The sequence below is a fragment of the Bubalus bubalis genome, chromosome X, assembly GCF_019923935.1.
Source record: "Bubalus bubalis isolate 160015118507 breed Murrah chromosome X, NDDB_SH_1, whole genome shotgun sequence".
Lineage (NCBI taxonomy): Eukaryota > Metazoa > Chordata > Mammalia > Artiodactyla > Bovidae > Bubalus > Bubalus bubalis.
Window position 1 is genome coordinate 77,106,819 of NC_059181.1, and position 18,433 is coordinate 77,125,251.

Below are 18,433 nucleotides of genomic sequence, written 5' to 3' on the forward strand. Positions count from 1 at the left end.
GCTGTGTATGTGTGTATGTGGTAGAGGCCCAAGCCTACAGCATAATTTGCAAGCCATACATATTTCCACTGAACTATTCATTCTCCCACTTGAGGGCATTTACATGCTATGAACAGTTATTATAGCTGATTCCCTTTAAGCTGTCAGCCTCTTCCAGAACAAGTTGATCTCATTGAAGAGGTGAGAGGGTACTTTGTCCAGCTATCACATAGGTCACAGATAGGGTATGTTTATGATTTTGGACTCTCTCATATGAAAATTAATGAAAACTTGCCATATCCATCTGCATTAACCTAAATGCAATTGTAAATTGATGATTGTGGAACATATATTAATTCTTAAACTGATTCATAAAAATTCACATAGTGTCATGCATCCAATAATATTCAAAGATAAAACAGAGCATGTAATTCTTTCTCAGTACTAGTGGTAAACCAAGTTAACAAAATCAATGAACAAACGTATAGTCTTGTTCCTGATTTTATTATTTAAATTTGTCAGATTACAATCTATTCTGTTTCTTTAGTGCTCTGGTGACAGTACAGAAGGAACACATCAGTTAAATGCAAAATATCTCTACAAATGCATGAATAAAATATCTAGTATCAGTTAAACTTCCAAAAGCCACTCCTCAGCAGCGAAATGCCATTAAATCCTTTAGGAATTTATTAAGAGATTAACATTTGGGAGATTAATTACAGTGAGAGTTGAATTACAATTAAATAAAAAAAGACAAATTATATATTACATAACCCCACCAAATGCTTGAGAAGAATCAATATAAGAGAATATCATAGATACAACACAATGAGATAGGTGTTCTTAAAAGGTAACTCTACACACGTATACATAAATGTGAACACATGTATAATATGCATACATTAGTACTTTACAAGTTCTGTGTTTTGCCATATCTAGGATATAAAGAAATACATTGAGATGAAATAAAAGATCTCCATTAAAAAGGGTAGAGTTGATACCTTAGTGCCAATAAACTAAGTTCTATACTCTACTGACTGACTGTGTTAAACCATATAAAGCTAATTTTCCTTAGCTTTGACCCTGCTCTTTATTCAAGGTTCAAATGTACTCTTAAATCTTTTAATATGAGATAAATGTCCTTTGACCATATGTACCTGCTAAAAATGAAAACAGTCTGATAGAAGAGGGAGTAATAACATGTACTAATTAGAAATATTTTCTATAATGTCTCTTTTTTCTTTGGCATAAGCCTTGAACTATATAACTATATGCTAGAAATTTGAGTTATTATTGAAGATAATTTTACCAATTGCAAGGGAAAGTCGGGATTTCATTGGGTAAGTATGTATCAGTTTTGGAAATCTCCCTCCTCTGCTACAGTGACTGAATCTGGAGAAGATTTCTGCAGTGATTTAGAAGAGCTAAAGCTGTTTTTGAAGGGACTTGAATGAAATAAATGAAAAGTAACAGTGTTGTAAAAGTCATAAATGCCAAATAAAATTGTCATGAATGAGTAAAATGATTTGGGTTTTAGATTTTCAATTTTCCTTTTTAATGTCCTTACTGATTTGTTGCAAATACTGTTAACCCTGTATTTGGCAAGTGGTGAAGACATTATCCTTGTCTTCTCATTTGTAATAAAACAGATTAACTTGCTGTGAAAATTTAACTAGGCTGAGACACAACAGTAGCCACCTAATGACCCGAAGCACATTGCAGTTAAGTAGCTAAATAGATGCATACTGATTACAGGCCTGAAAAATGGATCTGTTTACTTGCAAAGTAGAAATTAGTTATATAACTATTGATTATTTTAGAAGAAATTAACGTTTCCAGTGCCATACAGATATTTTAAAAACCCACCTAATTCTTAATCAGTGTAAGGTATTGGACTCATCTAATATTTACATGGTGAAAAAAATGTGACCTCTGTGATGCCTTAGGAAACAATAACAATGAATTGAATTTTGATTGAATTTGGTAAGTGCAGGCTACAAGTCTTAAATATGAACTGTGGTTTTATGCAAAATGTTATTGTAACTTTAAATCATGTTTTCAAAGTTATTTGAAATAATACCCACCTGATGTGCTATTGACAATGGCAAAAGATGAATTTAAAAGTAAAGTATTTGAGTTCATAGTATTTGATCATAGATACTTTTAAAACATTTTGGAGGATTCCTCTTTATAGCATTGTAAATTTTCCTCATTATTTATAGCATTTTCTATTTGTGTAGATATTCTTTCAATTCAAAAAAAAATTAGAATGACCATTCATTTTTTAAGCAGAATGGGCAAGGTCAAATCACTTGAATTCTCTTTTTTTCTAAGCCATCAACTTTATAATTCATTCCCAATTTTTCCATTTTTATTATGGCAGGATATATTGCTATGTATGATTCTTGTTTACCACTACACAGTGATTTTGTTTGTTCAGTTTTATTTTTGCTCAATAACTGTTGTACTTTATCCCTATCCATTCACTTACTGGTCTATTAAAGATAAAAGTAGTTCATTAAATTTAATATTTTTCAGCAAATAACCAATGTTAGAATTCAAAGACTGTTCCACAATTTATATACATATTTTAGCATAGAATCATTGAGACTACACAACAGTGAAAAGTAAGAAAATAATTTTGACCTCATATATGAAATTCCTTTCATTGGTGTGTGTGTACATATGCTATTTAGGGATTATAATTTTAATCACTGCACTTTAGGTTGAATTTCACAACTGATGAACTTTTAAAAAAAAATTAAAAATGTATTATAAAAGCCATATATAATTTGCTATCCATGCCCATACTATCCCTCTAAACAACATATATAATTATTTGGAAAAAAAATATTCTCTTCTGCTTTGTTTATATGAATCTTTTTATCTTTTCCTGTATATAGAGTATTGCAACTGTATATTTAACTGTATACTAAATATAAATGCATGTATATTTCTCTGTCATAAAATATTGTTTGAAGCATAACAAAAGTTATAAAGCCTTTAAGAGGTAATATATTTACAATTAATAGTATTTAATAACTATATGATACTGCAGCTAATATACTCAAAGTCCACTATTCATTTCATTAAAATTATCAGATGTTTACTGAATACTAAATAACATTATACATCATTTAAAAATGAACATACTACACAGATGACTGTATTAGTTCCTTTTTACTTTTGGAACAAGGTATACATTTAATAGCTTTAAATGATGCAAGTTTATTAGCTTGCAGCTCTGTAGGTCAGATGTCTGACATGGGTATCACTGAGCTCAAATAACAGGACTGAATTTCTTTCTGTAAGCTTCCAGGATAGTATGTTTCCTTCCCTTTTCCAGGTTATCTTTCTGACCATTCTTCAATAATCATATCTTCCTCTGACTTTCCTTTCTACCCTCAAGTTAATCCATGTAATAGCTCTATCTCCAGGTTCTCAGTCACATTTGAAAAGTCCATTTTGCCATATAAGATAACATATTCACAAGTTCAACTATTAGGACGTGGACTAAACATTTTTGGCTGAGCTAATGAGATTATTCTGTCTGCCATAATGATAAACTTTGGAAAATCTTAACATCTACTAATGAAATAATAGACTTTAACTCTCATATTATTAATTTTGCATTAAGCAAACAGTTTTTCTTTAAATAATTTATCAGTTTGGGGCTTTTCATGCAAAATCAATGTGAAAATATATAAACACATATTTGACAAACTAATTTTTAATCTTATGGTGATTAGAATACTGATGTTGTAATTGCATATAAATATACAGAACTTAAAGAAATTCATTATGAATGAGTTATATAATAAAACAAATATTCTCTGTCCCAGAATGTCTATTATTCAGTCACATTTATTGCATATATGGATAAACAATAATGTGTTTTTTTTAATAATGTGTTTTTAATTGATCAAATTAACTAAATGTCAAATTTATTCATCAGTTTGTGATTCATAAACATAGTGAATAACTTCAGAGATTTATAGCAATATTAATTATGACAAAAATCCTGAGAACCATAACAGTTACTGTAGAGCTATATAAAATAAACATTTTATTTTATTTTTATCAATAATTTTACAGCCACAGGACTGGAAAAGGTCAGTTTTCATTCCAACCTCAAAGAAAGAAAATGCCAAAGAATATTCAAACCACCACACAATTGCACTGTTCTCACATGCTAGCAAAGTAATGCTCAACATTCTCCCAGCTAGGCTTCAAAAGTATATGATCTGAGATCTTTGGGATGTTCAGGCTGCATTTAGAAAAGACAGAGGAACCAGAGATCAAATTACTAACATCCATTGCATCATAGAAAAAGCAAGAGAATTACAGAAAGAAAGAAAAATAAAAGCCATCTACTTCTGTTTCATTGACTATGCTAAAGTCTTTGACTGTGTTGATCACAACAAACTATTGCAAATTCTTAAAGAGATGGGAATACCAGACCACCTTACCTGCCTCCTGAGAAATCTGTATGCAGGTCAAGAAGCAACAGTTAGAACAGGACATGGAAAAATGGACTGGTTCCAAGTTGAGAAAGAAGTACATCAAGGCTGTATATTGTCACCTTGTTTACTTAACTTATATGCAAGGTACATCATGCAAAATGCTGAGCTGGATGAAAAATAAGTTGGAATCACGAGCACCTGGAGAAATATCAATAACCTCAAATATGGAGACGACAGCACCCTTATGGCTGAAAGTGAAGAGCAACTAAAGAGCCTCTTGATGAAAGTGAAAGAGGAAAGTGAAAAAGGAGGCTTAAAACTTAACATTTAGAAAACTAAGATCATGGCATCCAGTCCCATCATGTCATGGCAAATAGTTGGAGAAACAATGGACACAGTGACAGACTTTATTTTCTTGGGCTAGACTGAAGATGGTGACTGAGTCCATGAAATTAAATGACGTTTGCTCCTTGGAAGTTCATGGTTCATGTATTGTTGAAGCCTGGCTTGGAGAATTTTGAGCATTACTTTACTAGAGTGTGAGATGAGTGAAACTGTGCAGCAGTTTGAGCATTCTTTGGCATTGCCTTTCTTAGGGATTGGAATGAAAACTGACTTTTTCCAGTCCTGTGGCCAGTGCTGAGTTTTCCAAATTTGCTACCAGATGTTCAAGCTGGTTTTATAAAAGGCAGAGGAACCAGAGATAAAATTGCCAACATCCACTGGGTCATCAGAATAGCAAAAGAGTTCCAGAAAAGCATCTATTTCTGCTTTATTGACTATGCCAAAGGCTTCGACTTGTAGATGACAATAAACTGTGGAAAATTCTGAAAGACATGGGGTTACCAGACCACCTGACCTGCCTCTTGAGAAATTTGTATGCAGGTCAGTAAGCAACAGTTAGAACTAGACATGGAACAACAGACTGGTTCCAAATAGGAAAAGGAGTACATCAAGGCTGTATATTGTCACCGTTCTTATTTAACTTATATGACGAGTACATCATGAGAAACCCTGGGCTGGAAAAAGCACAAGTTGGAATCAAGATTGCTGAGAGAAATATCAATAACCTCAGTTTTGCAGATGATACCACCCTTATGGCAGAAAGTGAAGAGGAACTAAAAAGCCTCTTGATGAAAGTGAAAGAGGAGAGTGAAAAAGTTGGCTTAAATCTCAACATTCATAAAACAAAGATCATGGCATCCAGTCCCATCACTTCATTGCAAATAGATGGTCAGTGGAAACAGTGTCAGACTTTTTTTTTTTTTTTTTGTGGGGGGGCTCCAATATCACTGCAGCCATGAAATAAAAAGACGCTTACTCATTGGAATAAAAATTATGACCAACCTAGACAACATATTAAAAAGCAGAGATATTACTTTGCCATCAAAGATCCATCTAGTCAAGGCTATGTTTGTTTGTTTGTTTGTTTTTTTCCAGCAGTCATGTATGGATGTGAGAGTTGGACTATAAAGAAAGCTGAGTGCTGAAGAATTGATGTTTTTGAACTGTGGTGTTGGAGAAGACTCTTTAGAGACCCTTGGACTGCAAGGAGATAAAACCAGTCCATCCTATAGGAAATCAGTCCTGAATATTCATTGGAAGGACTGATGTTGAAGCTAAAACTCCAATACTTTGGCCTTCTGATGCCAAGAGCTGACATTTGAAAAACCCTGATGCTGGGAAAAATTGAGGCAAGAGGAGAAGGGGATGACAGAGGATGAGATGGTTGGGTAGCATCACCGACTCAATGGACATGAGTTTGAATAAACTCCAGGAGTTGGTGATGAACAGGGAGCTCTGGCATGCTGCAGTCCATGGGGTCACAAAGAGTTGGACAAGACTGAATGACTGAATTGAACTGAACTGATCCTTGGAAGAAAAACTATGATAAACCTAGACAGCATGTTAAAAACCAGAGACATTACTTTGCTGACAATGGTCCATCTAGTCAAGCCTATGGTTTTTTCAGTAGTCATGTATGGATATGAGAGTTGGACCATCAAGAATGCTGAGCACTGAAGAATTGATGCTTTTGAGCTGTGGTGTTGGAGAAGACTCTTGAGAGTCCCTCGAACTGCAAGGAGATCAAACGAGTTGATCCTAAAGGAAATCAGTCCTGAATATTCATTGGAAGGACTGATGTTGAAGCTGAAGCTCAAATATTTTGGCCACCTGATGCAAAAAACTGACTCATTAGAAAAGACTCTGATGCTGGGAAAGACTGAAAGCAAGAGGAGAAGGGGACAAAAGAGGATGAGATGGTTGGATGGTATCACCAACTCAATGGATGAGTGTTAGTAAGCTCCGGGAGTTGGTAATGGATAGGGAAGCCTGGCGTACTGCAGTCCATGGACTTGCAAGGAGTCATACACGAGGGAGTGACTGAACTGAACTGATTTTTATCAAATTCTTAATTTTAAACTTTAAAAATTTAAACAATACTAACGAACATCCTTTTAGTATTGTTTAATTTTTATAGTTTTAAATTATAAATTTGATGAAAATCATTTCAGTTCCAAAATCACTGCAGATGGTGACTGCAGCCATGAAATTAAAAGACACTTGCTTCTTGGAAGAAAAGCTATGACCAACCTAAACAGCATATTAAAAAAAGTAAAGACATTCGTTACTTTGCCAACAAAGGTCCATCTAGTCAAAACTATGATTTTTCCAGTAGTCATGTATGGGGTTAAGAGTTGAATTAAAGAAAGCTGAGCACTAAAGAATTGATGCTTTTTAACTGTGGTGCTGGAGAAGACTCTTGAGAGTCACTTGGACTGCAAGGAGATAAAACCAGTCCATCCTAAAGGAAATCAGTCCTTTGTATTCATTGGAAAGATTGAAGCTAAAGCTGAAACTTCAATACTTTGGATACCTGATGTGAATAACTGACTTATTGGAAAAGACTCTGATGCTGGGAAAGATTGAAGGTAGGAGGAGAAGGGAACTACAGAGGATAAGATGGTTGGATGGCATCACCCACTATATGGACATGAGTTTGAGTAAGCCCTGGGAGTTGGTGATGGACATGGAAGCCTGGTGGGCTGCAGTCTATGGGGTCGCAAAGAGTCAGACATGACTGGGCGACTGTACTGAACAAACTGATAATAGGTCTTAGTGTTAGTTTCACACACCCATCATTGTGTCTTGTGACCATCAAACCGTTTTGTTGCCAACATTAAAAATGAATTCCTAAGGTGTGATAGATTACACATATATTATTGCCATAATGTTTTCAGTGCAGAAAGACACAACATGTACCAGGTCCTCCCACTGTTTTTGAGTTTTATTCCAATGTTCCAAGTGTTTACCTTTGGGAGATCTTCTTACTCAGATAGTAGGCTCACCCTCCAAGTTATGGCTTGAACGTTATATCATTGTAGAAGCTTATAATAACAAACCTTCACTAATAATAATCACTTCACTTCATAAATTAGCTTGGTGAATTTTCTAGGAAAGGAAGTGCAAGCTAACCTTTCTTGAGCTCTACCATGTATCTGGCATAGCACTGAGGCCTTTCACTTTCCTATTTTATTTAAACCTCACAATATCCCATTAATTTCCCAAGAACAAAAAATATGGTTTTGTTTAAAGATATGTGTTTATGATCAGGTATTTTAAAATCAGATATATACTCAGTTTAAAGATGAGAGGTCAATACTTCTAATGTTATGGATTCCACCAACATGAAAAACTCGGTGCGAGATGACATTTCCTTTTGTATTTCCTTTTGTATTTCCTTTTATATAAGGAACGGATTCCACAGAGTCCTTCTCCTGCTCCCTCTCTGGAAGAGAGTCATCGCCCTGGGAGCCAGACCTCCTCCCACACCAGCAGCAGTGTGTCCAGCTCTCCCTCTCAGATGGATCACCATTCAGAGAGAATAGGTAAGTATCTCACCTGAAGCAAGGAACTGAAAGATAATCTTTTAGGAAATTCTTCATTAGGCAATAGTGAAGGGGGAAAAATCTGGGGGAGCTGATGCCTCCTTGATTTAAATGGTTTTTTAAAATGGTGAATTTTTATTGGAGAAGTCGTATGAACAACAACAACAAAAAAAAATGTTAGTAGTTTGTTCTCCGGAAGAGTCTTAAATAATGTATCACTGGATCTGATGGGAACAATTTGATGGGAGTTTTATAGAATATAGGTTAATTCAATATGTTGGTATTTAGCAGCTAGTGTGACACAAATCACTTGCTATATTCACAGCACCCTTTGAATAATGGATGATAAAATATATTTTGTGCAGTTGATTATGTAAGAGTGATTAAAAAGTGAATCAATATATGATTTGCAATAATCTCAACAATTTTAATGTTAACAGAGGATGAGATGGTTGTATGTCATCACTGACTCAATGGACATGAGTTTCAGCAAACTTTGGGAGATAGTGAAGGACCAGGAAACCTGATGTGCTGCAGTCCATGGGGTCACAAAGAGTCAGACACGACTTAGTAACTGAACAACAGCAACAATAATTTAGATAAAAAAAAATATTTGATCTAATATTTGGCATGATTTTTCACACATTTTTTATTATTTCAGAAGTCTTACACCTAGGACATTGTTCCATAAATAGTATAATATTATTTTCAGTGATCTGGTATATTGGAGACTCTAATCTAGCCACAGTCTGGCACTAACTAGCTATGAGATCTTGGGTATGTCACTTAACCACCATGAGTATCTTTACCTAACATATGAATATGATTGGGCTTCTAGGTGGTAAAGAACCTGCCTAACGATTCAAGAGACATAGAGATGTGTGTTTGATCCCTGGGTGAGGAAGATCCCCTGGAGGAGGGCATAGCAACCCGCTCCAGTATTCTTGCCTGGAGAATCCCATGGATAGAGGAGCCTGGCAGGCTACAGTCCATGGCATTGCAGAGTCAGACACTACTTAAGTGACCTGGAACCCACACACATGCATAGATATGATTAATGCTCTGCCTATTGCACTGGAGTTTTGTGAGGTCTAATGAAATAATATGTGGGAAAACACTTCAGAAATTTAAAGCACTAAGGAAATGTGATGGATAAACATTATTTTTTTTTTTTCTGTGTGGCTTTACCTTGATTGCTTATCAACTGCTGTCTGATCCTACTCAGCATACAGATATTACCCACTGCATTCAGCTATAACTAATTCTCATATAATATATGATAATTATGAGTCAGGTGAGCTAAGTAAAATCTTTGTTAATCTTCTATACCTACACAAGTCCAATTTTGTAGGTATCCATTTCCTCTAGGGAAAATAATTTCTGCTCTTCTTTTAATCTTATTATAGGGATATTTATTTCATGTAAACTCTAAATTTTTACACTTCATAATAATGATCATCTCAAGTCTGTCCAAAATAATGTTTTTATGGGGGAAGAAAAGAATTTGAGGGATTAGGGAAGGTTTTACAATCTGGATTTGTTCTGGGAAAGGATAAAGATGATTTCACTCTTGTGGAAATTCATCCAAGTCTCGTTTAGCTTCTCAATATTACGTATTCTTTGTAGCTATTTAGCTTCGTAGTGAGCTCAGGGACTCACAAAACTGTCTCCCCATTATGATCACCTATGAAGGGTTGACAAATATGGATGCCCAGGCCACATGCTCAGTCTCATGTACCTGGTCTAGTATAGAGCCTAACAGCAGCGTTCTGTTTTGCTATTCAATATATCCTCAGAAGATTCTAATGTGCAGCCAGAGTTAAGAACCAGTGAATTAGAACTTTTAGCTAATATCCATACTGGAGTAAATTTAATTCCTGGAAGAAGTGACAGGGGTTTTCTAGCTTAACTCTCTTCTGTGGATAAAGCCTAATTTACTTGTTACAATATTGTGTGCAACTGATTAAAGGGAGTCTTAGGATATAGCCAGATGACCATTAAACAATAAAGAAACACATATTCTTCTATTAGAATAATATTTGTATTGATGAGGGAGGGGGTATAGAGGAAAAGGAGAGAGAGAATTATTTAGAGTACTGGTTATAAGTAAAGCACATAGGGAAATATTGGTACTCTGTGATACACAGAGTACCATGCCCGGTGGGGCCAACCAAGATGGACGGGTCATGGTGGAGAGGTCTCACAGAATGTGGTCCAATGGAGAAGGCAATGGCAAACCACTTCAGTATTCTTGCCTTGAGAACCCCATGAACAGTATGAAAAGGCAAAATGATAGGATACTGAAAGAGGAACTCCCCAGGTCAGTAGGTGCCCAATATGCTACTGGAGATCAGTGGAGAAATAACTCCAGAAAGAATGAAGGGATGGAGCCAAGGAAAAAACAATACCCAGTTGTGTGTGTGGCTGGTAATAGAAGCAAGGTCCAATGCTGTAAAGAGCAATATTGCATTGGAACCTGAAATGTCAGGTCCATGAACCTAGGCAAATTGGAAGTGGTCAAACAGGAGATGGCAAGAGTGAATGACGACATTCTAGGAATCAGTGAACTAAAATGGACTGGAATAGGTGAATTTAACGCAGATGAATATTATATCTACTGCTGTGGGCAAGAATCCCTTAGAAGAAATGGAGTAGCCATCATGGTCAACAAAAGAATCTGAAATGCAGTACTTGGGTGCAGTCTCAAAAATGGCAGAATGATCTGTTTGTTTCCAAGGCAAACCATTCAGTATCACAGTAATCCAAATCTATGCCCCAACGACTAACGATGAAGAAGCTGAAGTTGAACGGTTCTATGAAGACCTACAAGACCTTTTAGAACTAAAATCCCCAAAGATGTCCTTTTCATTATAGGGGACTGGAGTGCAAAAGTAGGAAGTCAAGAAACACCTGGAGTAACAGGCAAATTTGTCCTTGGAATACAGAATGAAGCAGGGCAAAAGCTAATAGAGTTTTGCCAAGAGAAGGCATTGGTCATAGCAAACACCCTCTTCCAACAACACAGGAGAAGTCTCTACACATGGACATCACCAGATGGTCAACACCAAAATCAGACTGATTATATTCTTTGCAGCCAAAGATGGAGAAGCTCTATACAGTCAGCAAAAACAAGACCAGGAGCTGACTGTGGCTCAGAACATGAACTCCTTATTGCCAAATTCAGACTTACATTGAAGACAGTAGGGAAAACCACTAGACCATTCAGGTATGACCTAAATCAAATTCCTTATGATTATACAGTGGAAGTAAGAAATAGATTTAAGGGCCTAGATCTGATAGATAGAGTGCCTGATGAACTATGAACTGAGATTCATGACATTATACAGGAGACAGGGATCAAGACCATCCCCATGGAAAAGAAATGCAAAAAGGAAAATGGCTGTCCGGGAAGGCCTTACAAATAGCTGTGAAAAGAAGAAAAGTGAAAAGCAAAGGAGAAAAGGAAAGATATAAGTATCTGAATGCAGAGTTCCAAAGAATAGCAAGAAGAGATAAGAAAGCCTTCCTCAGTGATCAATGCAAAGAAATAGAGGAAAACAACAAAATGGGAAAGACTAGAGATCTCTTCAAGAAAATTAAAGATATCAAGGGAACATTTCATGCAAAGATGGGCTCGATAAAGGACAGAAATGGTATGGACCTAAGAGAAGGAGAAGATATTAATAAGAGGTGGCAAGAATACACAGAAAAACTGTACAAAAAAGAGCTTCACGACCCAGATGATCACGATGGTGTGATCACTCACCTAGAGCCAGACATCCTGGAATGTGAAGTCACGTGAGCCTTAGAAAGCATCACTACAAACAAAGCTAGTGGAGGTGATGGAATTCCAGTTGAGCTATTCCAAATCCTGAAAGATGATGCTGTGAAAGTTCTGCACTCAATATGCCAGCAAATTTGGAAAACTCAGCAGTGCCCACAGGACTGGAAAAGGTCAGTTTTCCTTGCTATCCCAAAGAAGGGCAATGCCAAAGAATGCTCAAACTACTGCACAATAACACTCATCTCACACGCTAGTAAAATAATGCTTATAATTTTCAAGCCAGGCTTCAGCAATATGTGAACCATGAACTTCCAGATGTTCAAGCTGGTTTTAGAAAAGGCAGAAGAACCAGAGATCAAATTGCCAACATCCACTGGATCATGGAAAAAGAAAGAGAGTTCCAGAAAAACATCTATGTTTGCTTTATTGATTATGCCAAAGCCTTTGACTGTGTGAAGCACAATAAACTGTGGAACATTCTAAAAGAGATGGCAATACCAGACCACCTGACCTGCCTCTTGAGAAACCTATATGCAGGTCAGGAAGCAACAGTTAGAACTGGACATGGAACAATGGACTGGTTCCAAATTGAAAAACGAGTACGTAAAGGTTGTATGTTGTCACCCTGCTCATTTAACTTATATGCAGTGTACATCATGAGACATGCTGGGCTGGAAGAAGCAAAGCTGGAATCAGGATTGCTGGGAGAAGTATCAGTAACCTCAGATATGCAGATGACACCACCCTTATTGCAGAAAGTGAAGAGGAACTCAAAAACCTCTTAATGAAATTGAAAGAGGAGAGTGAAAAATTTGGCTTAAAGCTCAACATTCAGAAAACAAAGATCATGATATCTGGTCCCATCACTTCATGGGAAATAGATGGGGAAACAGTGGAAATAGTGTCAGACTTTATTTTTTGGGCTCCAAAATCACTGCAGATGGTGACTGCAGCCATGAAATTAAAAGACGCTTACTTCTTGCAAGAAATGTTATGACCAACCTGGATAGCATATTGAAAAGCAGAGACATTACTTTGCCAACAAAGGTCCGTCTTGTCAAGGCTATGATTTTTCCTGTGGTCATGTATGGATGTGAGAGTTGGACTGTGAAGAAAGCTGAGTGTCGAAGAATTGATGCTTTTGAACTGTGGTGTTGGAGAAGACTCCTGAGAGTCCCTTGGACTGCAAAGAGATCCAACCAGTGCATTCTGAAGGAGATCAGCTCTGGGTGTTCTTTGGAGGGACTGATGCTAAAGCTGAAACTCCAGTACTTTGACCACATCATTCAAAGGGCTGACTCATTGAAAAAGACTCTGACGCTGGGAGGGATTGGGGGCAGGAGAAAAAGGGGATGACAGAGGATGAGATGCCTGGATGGCATCACCGACTTGATTTACGTGAGTTTGAGTGAACTCCGGGAGTTGGTGATGGCCAGGGAGGCCTGGTGTGCTGCGATTCATGGGGTCACAAAAAGTTGGGCATGACTGAGTGACTGAACTGAACTGTGATACACATATTTTAAAGGATGTCTTATGTATAGAAATAAAATATGTCAAAGCAATATAGTATTATTAAAAAAAATCTTGACAACATAAAGCATTTCTAATTACACTGACAGCAATTATACCCTTTATGTTCATTCAACAATTGTTGAAGCATGATAATGAGATTGTCTATAACTGAATAAAAAGTTTTGATGATTTTTGTTTTAAAGTGACCATATTTATTGATGGTGCTATATAATATTTTAATAAAGTATAAATAAGGAATATTAAGTGATAAACTGAAATTGTCATGATTTTCCTCTTTCAATATAAATGTTTTGTGAAGTACTTACAACAATGATCAGAAAATTATATCGTACCTATTAATTTTGCTATATATTTGGAAAAACTCTGTAAGGTACATTTGAATCATAATTATTTTAAACTCATAAGATTAAATGCAAAATTCATTTCAGAAGCATTTTTGGAATTATTGATTATAGAGGTAAATAGCTAATTTGCACGTGAATTTTAAAAGAGGATATATTTTAAATGATTTAAAGAAATATGTTAGAAATTATATATGTACTATGCATTAATTATACTTTAAAAATCATGTGATTGAGCAGCTTATTGATTTTTAAATTGCATGATCATCATACCAACAAAAATCTTTTCAGTGGTTCAGAAGTAGAAGTGTATAAAATTCCTGTTAGTTATTTATTGGGGTAAAATAGCTATTTATGCAATGCTTTTCTGCTTTTCTTTTGGGTATTTTGCAAGAGAATTACTCAGTTAAATCTTTTACTTATAGTTATGATGCCCAACAATAGAGAGGACCTTATTGTTGACCAGGATACTGGACCAACTATCAAAAAATTCCAAAGGGAAAATAAAGGTAAAATAATTTTTGCTTATTTAATGTACATATAAAGATTGGACACTAGTTCACTTAACACCCTATTGCAGTATATTGTATACACATTTCCCTCAGTCAGAATAGATCTATACTGACTTTGGATAAATTATTTTAGTATTAAAAAATAATATTTACCTGAATTTTATTTGATATTATAAATAACATATTAACCCAAAGTTTCTTGGTGCCTGTGGTTGGAAGTTTTACCCTAAGCTCTTTATATTATGCCTGATTAGAGCCATCTGATTCTCTTTTTATTATGTTTGTACTTTGTTGACTATATTTAAATTAATCATCATTTTATGGTTATGTTTGAAAAACTTGAGTTGCTATCATGCAGGAGAGATGTTATCCTCAACATGCAAAAGTAATTTTAAAAGTATATGTTGATTTGGACATTTCAAATGAAATTTTAGCAAGCTACTCCAATCAGGTATTTACCTAGAATGATGACATCAGTCTGGCTTGTAATCAACTGATAAATGTGTAATTTCTGCACAGCATCCAACTTTTTCTTAGGATATCTGTTTGAAGAAGGTAGGGAGAGTAAGAATTTCAGTCACACTTCCTTGATATGAAAACTGAGTACAACTTTGTTTAAAAGACTTAAGGTAAGAGTAAAGGAAAATATATCGGCATATGTTATAGGCTATGCACTATGATTGTCATCATGAATTTATTAACTCTAAGCTAAAGAACATAAGCTAATAGGTAATTTGTCAGATCACCATATGGTCTGACTGTACTTCACTATTAGGATGCATTTTTCTGTCTTTAATAAAGATGCTGATAATATGTGGGGGGGGGGAGGGAAACATGAACAGCTGAGGAATTGACGGAGAATTTTCTTTTACTTTTTCTCTAGACTTAACTTGCTTTCTAATTACCTAGATGAGCATTTTAGTTAGAATTTGGAATATTCTAGGATTTTAATTTCATCGAACCATGTTTGGTTTTCTTGCCATACGTTTTGTCTTTTCTTATTCAAAGACTATACTTTTTGGGGCCCAAGTTGTAAATACTTGATTTCAGAAAAGTTGTCAGAGTGGAAGAAGTTAAGTTTAGTATATTAAACTACTCAAACACTTACAGAGGTAATGGAACTGTAGTTAAAGATGAAACTTCATTCATAACTCGGCAACAATTTGTTCCTGAAACCTCTTTCCCAGCAAGTGATGACAATTTGAAGGACAGCTTGGTAGTAAAGCATATTTTCTAAGAAAATCTCAAGCTGTACATGATACACATGATTCCATCAGAACTGCAAACCCCATAAGTCACAGTGGCATTTAGGACTGGCTTGTGTGCTGCAATGCTCAAGGACACACTGCTATGTCTTATGAAAAATCAGCTGGAGTGCTAGTACAGATGTACAGTAACTGAATTTCATAAAAATACACAGTGGTATGCACTGGCATTTCTGAGTCTCTTGCTGTGGAATGGCAGAGTTATACTCATTTGAAATAGATTGGTCACACATCCTGATGAGAATATTAATAGACAGGAGTGACATATTAAACTGCATTTATTCAGTTATAATGGAAAGCTTATCTTTTTTCTGATTTATTCATTCCTCGATTTATTTGGTTTAGGGTCATTGTTTTATTTTATTTTTTGTTTCTTAAATTTTTATTTCTCTATTTTAAAAATTATTTATTTATCTTAATTGAAGGCTAATTAATTACAATATTGTAGTGGCTTTTGCCATAAAGTGACATGAACTAGCCATGGGTGTACATGTGTTACCCATCCTGAACCACCCCCCCACCACCACCTCCTTCCCCATCCTTTCCCTCAGAATCGTCCCAGTACACTGGCGATCTATTTCACATATGGTAATATACATGTTTCAAAGCTATTCTCTCAAATCATCCCACCCTCACCTTCTCCCACAGAGTCCAAAAGTCTGTTCTTTATATCTGTGTCTCTTTTGCTTTCTCACATATAGGGTTATTGTTACCATCTTTCTAAATTCTGTATATATGTGTGAATATACTGTATTGGTGTTTTTCTTTCTGACTTACTTTACTCTGTATAACAGGCTCCAGTTTCATCCACCTAATTAGAACTGACTCAAATGCATTCTCTTTAAGAGCTGAGTAATATGGCATTGTGTATATGTATCACAACTTTCTTATACACTTGTTTGCCGATGGACATCTAGGTTGCTTCCATGTTCTAGCTATTGTAAACAGTGCTGCGATGAACATTGGGGTACACATGGTTTCCTTGGTGTGTATGCCCAGCAGTGGGATTGCTGGGTCATATGACAGTTCTATTTCCAGGTTTCTAAGGAATCTCCACACTGTTCTCAATAATGGCTCTACTAGTTTGCATTCTAGCCAATGGCATAAGAGGGTTCCATTTTCTCCACACCCTCTCCAGCATCTATTGTTTGTAGACATTTTGATAGCAGCCATTCTGACCAGCGTGAGATGGTACTTTGTTGTGGTTTTGATTTGCATTTATCTGATAATGAGTGACATTGAGCATCTATTCAAGTGTTTGTTAGCCATCTGTAGATCTTCTTTGGGGAAATGTCTGTTGAATTTTTTGGCCCATTTCTTCATTAGGTCATTTACTTTTCTGGAATTGAGTTGCATGAGCTGCTTGTATATATTTGAGATTAATTATTTGTCAATTGCTTCGTTTGCTATTATTTTCTCCCATTCTAAAGGCTGTCTTTTCACCTTGCTTATTGCTTCCTTCATTGTGCAAAAGGTTTTAAGTTTAATTGGGTCTCACTTGTTTATTTTTGCTTTTATTTTTTTTCAAGGTATTATATCATGTCATTTCATTTTATTAAAAGAAGCTGCATTCTTTTTGGCCAGTGATATTACAGTGATAATCCTCTGTTTTTTTTTTTTTTAATTTTATTTTATTTTTAAACTTTACAATATTGTATTGGTTTTGTCAAATATCGAAATGAATCCACCACAGGTATACATGTGTTCCCCATCCTGAACCCTCCTCCCTCCTCCCTCCCCATACCATCTCTCTGGGTCGTCCCAGTGCACCAGCCCCAAGCATCCAGTATCGTGCATCGAACCTAGACTGGCGACTTGTTTCATACATGATAGTATACATGTTTCAATGCCATTCTCCCAAATCTTCCCACCCTCTCCCTCTCCCACAGAGTCCATAAGACTGTTCTATACATCAGTGTCTCTTTTGCTGTCTTGTATACAGGGTTATTGTTACCATCTTACTCTGGGAGGTGGGTCATAGAGGATCCTGCTGTGATTTATGTCAGATAGTGTTTTGCCTATGTTTTCCTCTAGGAGTTTTATAGTTTCTGGTCTTACATTTAGATCTTTAATCCACTTTGAATTTCTTTTTGTGTATGGTGTTACAAAGTGTTTTAGTTTCATTCTTTTATAAGTGGTTGACCAGTTTTCCCAGAACCACTTATTAAAGAGATTGTCTTTTCTCCATTGTATATTTTTGCCTCTTTTGTCAAAGATAAGGTGTCCATAGGTGTGTGGGTTTATTTCTGGGCTTTCTGTTTTGTTCCATTGATCTCTATTTCTCTCTTTGTGCCAGTACCATAGCATCCTGATGACTGTAGATTTGCAGTATTGTATGAAGTCAGACACATTGATTCCTTCAGTTTCATTCTGATTTATCAAGATTGCTTTGGCTATTCAAGGATTTTTGTATTTCCATACAAATTGTGAAATTATTTGTTCTAGTTCTCTGAAAAATACATTGGTATCTTGATAGAGACTGCATTGAATCTATAGATTGCTTTGGGTACTATACTCATTTTCATTATATTGTTTCTTCCAATTCATGAACATGGTATATTTCTCCATCTTTTGTATCATCTGTGATTTATTTCATCAGTGCTTTATAGTTTTCTATATATAGGTCTTTTGTTTCTTTGAGTATATTTATTCCTAAGTTTTTTTTT

General features: G+C 35.6%; 1 protein-coding gene across 1 annotated transcript in view; it reads left to right on the forward strand.

Annotated features, from left to right (window-relative positions):
* Positions 1-18,433, forward strand: part of DACH2 (dachshund family transcription factor 2) — a 798,816-nt gene that overhangs the window by 636,191 nt on the left and 144,192 nt on the right. The window contains exons 7-8 of the mRNA XM_044936484.2: positions 8,197-8,332; positions 14,416-14,499. Coding sequence (XP_044792419.2) covers positions 8,197-8,332; positions 14,416-14,499 — 220 coding nt within the window. The remainder of the gene's footprint in view (positions 1-8,196; positions 8,333-14,415; positions 14,500-18,433) is intronic.